At 41.2% G+C, this 4,409-nt stretch overlaps 1 protein-coding gene across 1 annotated transcript in view; it reads right to left on the bottom strand.

Moving 5' to 3' along the window:
* Positions 1-3,402, bottom strand: part of LOC140329883 (uncharacterized) — a 5,840-nt gene extending 2,438 nt beyond the window's left edge. The window contains exons 1-2 of the mRNA XM_072410275.1: positions 3,231-3,402; positions 1,425-1,629 (exon numbers count right to left, since the gene is read on the bottom strand). Of these exons, the coding sequence (XP_072266376.1) occupies positions 1,425-1,629; positions 3,231-3,392 (367 nt within the window). The 5' untranslated portion in view covers positions 3,393-3,402. The remainder of the gene's footprint in view (positions 1-1,424; positions 1,630-3,230) is intronic.
* Positions 3,403-4,409: the final 1,007 nt, after the last annotated feature.

Here is a 4,409-nt window from a genome sequence, read left to right as displayed (position 1 = left end):
ATTTATTTAAAAGATTTTAGTCAGAAGACATAATCATTCCTTACTGTTAAAAGTAGCAAGTATTGGCCTACACTAAGGGGAAAAGTCTTCCCCTTGTTGAGCATGCTCGCTTATACCTGTGGTATAGAAACGGCTTGTCTTGTGATAAAACAATAGCAGTTTGAAAGCAAACTTTAAACTGGGCAACTGTTTGTTATGCTATGGATATTTAACTAGGGGTTTTCTACAGAGATCAAGGCATTCATATAGAAATGCCATAATTGTCTGATCCAACCCAATGGTCAGGTGGACATCCGATGACTGTCAATGGAAACAATCTTTTGTAATTTTTTCCAGTGATGGATAAACAAACGAGCACTGTACAGTGTTGTTCTGTTACATGGAAAGGGGAAGAAAAGTGAGCAACACCCTCTTGTGCTCCCCTCCATAGAAGTGCACAGAGGTTGTTCAATCGATTATCAAGAGTTGGAAATAATCAGCTCATTACCTCCAGCAATGGTCCCCAACCTTTTGGAGCTCATCGGCCACTAATCTCACGGACTCCGGACCATGAATGTGCGGGGAGCCAGAGTGACATCCTGATACCAGAACCCTCCCACTCTCCCATCACTTGTCTGAGCCTGCGATGGAATAGTGGGCAGGTTGTGTCTCTGAGCCTGGTCCGCGGCTCTGGATGGTGTGCCCCCCCAAACGGAGTCCTCTCTCCCGACCCCATTGGGGGGTGCACCGGCCAGAGCTGCGCCTCACCTGTCAGGGATTGGGGACCCCTGACCTACAGTATATATGAATATAATTGCCTATATTGCCTTCTCAGGCAACTGTGTAGAGCTTTACTAATCAATTTACAGAGTAACTTGGCTTCCTCCCCCCAAAATTGAACTTAGACTGTATTAAAGACATGTGACTGAGGTAGGGACATTGGATTGTGAGCCCATTTGAGGGACAGCTAGTGACTTGACTTTGTACAGCGCTGCGTAATCTGTTGGCGCTATATAAATAATGTGAAATAAAATAAAAAGTGTGAAATAACTATATTAAGTAATCCTGACATTTTAGTTTAGATGGATGAAGGGCTAAACCCATTGCTGGCGTATAATTTGTAATCTCTCCAACAGGAGTTTCAGGTTTTAGGATAGTTGTTAGTGATATGAACAACAGAATAGTTTATATCTTTAAGGTCACAAAATGGATACATCAGTTTGGGGTGGCCACCAGGTGGGTAAACTGACTTACTTCTTTAGTAAGATTGTTGAGGTCTTAAGGTGTTCCCAGGTGCTTTACACTTCGGAAAAGGCACCATTCATCCACCTGCAGTTACACTGTCAGTATATACTTGTATTGGAAGGCCCTGGGTTCACTTTAAAGGCTCTAGGAACACTTTATTGATTTTATAGGTTTTATGTTAAAATGATAATAGGACATACATGAATATTCAAAGATATTGGCAGCAAATGAAGGCACCAGCTTCAAATCTTCAGATAGATGTATGCCTTCGAGTAAAGCTTGACTGGCAGATAACTTTGTGATTTCTAGAACGTATTTCTGGATCGTTCCATCTTCAGCAGTCACCTCTACAACCACGGAATTGAGGCCATCTTTCAACATCACAACCTTTGAACCTTCACCTCCCTGAAATAAATCAAGTACATTAACTTCTTAAAGTGCCTTTCCATGGTAAATGCAGTTTTAGTGCAATTTCTCCTTACTTTTGTCTTATTTTTTCCTATCCCTATTATCCAGTCCTGGAGTTTACATTGAAAACATTATTTCATGGTTAACCATAAAACCACTCTTCCCTATTCTCATTTTTCTTTATGAGAACTGAAGTATCTTTCCCTTTGAGTGACACACAGCTCCCCGCAAATGCACAATCTGGATTCCGTGCATTTAGTGGTTCATAGGTCTGGAAAGGTTTGCGACAACTGATGTAGATTGTGGCAATGGCTGTTGAAGTTCACTTACTGCCCTGAGAAGCCCATGTATGATCACTTAAAGCAAAACTAAAGTAAAAAAAAACACTTACCTTTTTCTTCCATGGATCCCTCGAACCCTCTGGAGTTCCATCTTCCATGCAATCCCACGTTGGGCAGGCCAAGATGACACAACTCCTGCACATGTGTGCAGAAGTTCATTCAGTCCTAGCAGCCCCCGGAGATCACCAACAGGTAGGTAAGTATATTTTATTACAGAAGTGACATTGTCTGTCCCTTCTGCAATATAAATCCTACTTTCTTACAATTTTTAAATGTGGATGTAGCTATGCTTTAATTAGCAATATTTTTTTATTATTATCATTATTTTGGCTGCCTCATATATACAGGTAGTCCCTGGGTTACATACGAGATAGAGACTGTAGGTTTGTTCTTAGGCTGAATTTGAATGTAGGTTGGACCAGGTAGATTATTTTATTGATTGCAATTAGGACAGATGTTTGTCTCAACATAATATTAGGCAGTGTGGTGTCAGTTACTGTATAAAATCCTCACTGTGAGTTAATCACAAACAAAGCAAAAAAAAAAAACTTTATGGAGCCTAGACATTCATTGACTTCTGGAGCAAGCTGTGCTTTCATATGCAAAAAGAAACAACTGCAGGGTTTTTCTTGGTCAATAAAGAGTTACAAGAGGCTGCTCACCCACCTAAGATCACCCACAACCTCAGCTGTGTTTAGCAAAAGATTTCTTCTGCAAGTCATGCGAACCGCCCCCTCCCCCCTATCAAGCTTCTTGCACACAAACCAGCAGGAAAGCCCAGTTTGTATCTAGGAGTTGTCCGTGTGTCGGATGTCCTGAACTCGGGGACTACCTGTATTACTTTACAGTAATATTATTCAGTTGTATAGAGAGTCTACAACAGGGGTCGGCAAAGTTTTATAGCCACTAGGCCATTTATGGGGCGGGAGCACACTAGGTCAGACCCACCCTAATGGCTCCGCCCACCACCAGAGAACACCCCCTGAAGTGAAATGCATACAGAGGAGAGGGATTTACCTCCAGGGAGCATTCCCTATTTACTGTGGCGGAGGAAGTATCGACGCCGGCCGTGGTAAATAGGGTGGTAAATTATCCACATTGGGCCGGATCGGCCAGGGGGCGTTAGGCCGGCACGAACTACCAGCTAGGCTGTATCTGGCCTAAAGGCCGAAGTTTGCCGACCCCTGGTCTACAATCTTACAGATATAATTTACATACAGGAGGATGAATTGTATGACATCTTTACACCAGACTCACCAGCACTGTGCAGGAGGCCCCATTATCACTGGGATAGGCATCCACTGTGATCTGCGTCCGATGACTTGGCAATGTCGCTTTGTACTTTGTTATGTTGGGTTTAAATGAAGGCTCCAGCTTTACTCCAGGAACAGAGAGCTTCTCGAGGTCACAGTTATTCATTTCTATTAGTGTAGATACAAGTTATAAATATAATCAGAATTGATGTATATCACTATAGGAAAATGAAGAAAACCTACAAGAATTTGTATCAGCAAAATGCATTTCAGTGATAAATGAGATAAGGGGCAGAATACAGGATCCCATGACTGTCACTGAACAGTATACTGGATATGCTATGTATGGGTATATTTACGTCCTCATAAGGTAAAGCTGTTCATACACACAGGGCCTGATTTATTAAAGCTCTCCAAGAACAGAGAAGACAGACTGTCATAGGAGAACCTGGGTGATCCAGCAACCCAAAGATGGATCTGGTCCAGGATTGAAAACATTTGTCAACTATTATCAAATGATTTTTAGGAAATCCATTCCAGGTTTGTTGGATCACCCGGTTTCTCCAGAGATAGCCTACCTTCTCCAGTCTTTGAAAGCTTTATTTAATCAGGCTCATTGTCATCTGATTGTACAATGTCAGTATAACACCTTTCAGATTTACCAACACTGCTTAAAAGGCTTTAAAACAAGCTACTTCTGAACTCTTTACTTGATTTTAATGCCAAGTTATTCACTGTAATAAAAATGATCCTCAAAGATCAGTTGGGTTTCAGTAGGTTTCACTGTGTGTTTAATTTAAACCATCGGTAGCCTATCAAGACTCTGTTCTGACAGAAAACACACTAACTGTGCTGTGAACTTTGAAAATACATTGCTTCACAATGCCAATAGATTTAAGGATAAATGAGAGCTTGTTGTAAAGTGCTTATTCTAAATCTGCACATTCTGTACTGTGCATGATGTAGGCACAGGCTCAATTTATGAAAAGTCCAACCTAAAGAATCCAAACAGTTTGCATCTTGTCAGGTTGACCCCTGTGTTACACTGAACAACCAGACTGTAACATTTATTATTTGAGTATTGGAGAGATCCTGGTAAGGTTTAAACCTATTGTCTGTTTTATAGGGAGAATTCTCTTTCATGCCTTTCTTCAGAAGATCTAAAACATTATATAGGACATCT

Source organism: Pyxicephalus adspersus, chromosome 4 (genome assembly GCF_032062135.1).
Source record: "Pyxicephalus adspersus chromosome 4, UCB_Pads_2.0, whole genome shotgun sequence".
Classification (NCBI taxonomy): domain Eukaryota; kingdom Metazoa; phylum Chordata; class Amphibia; order Anura; family Pyxicephalidae; genus Pyxicephalus; species Pyxicephalus adspersus.
Note: the sequence above shows the minus strand (reverse complement) of the source record. Positions and strands in the feature narration are given on the sequence as shown.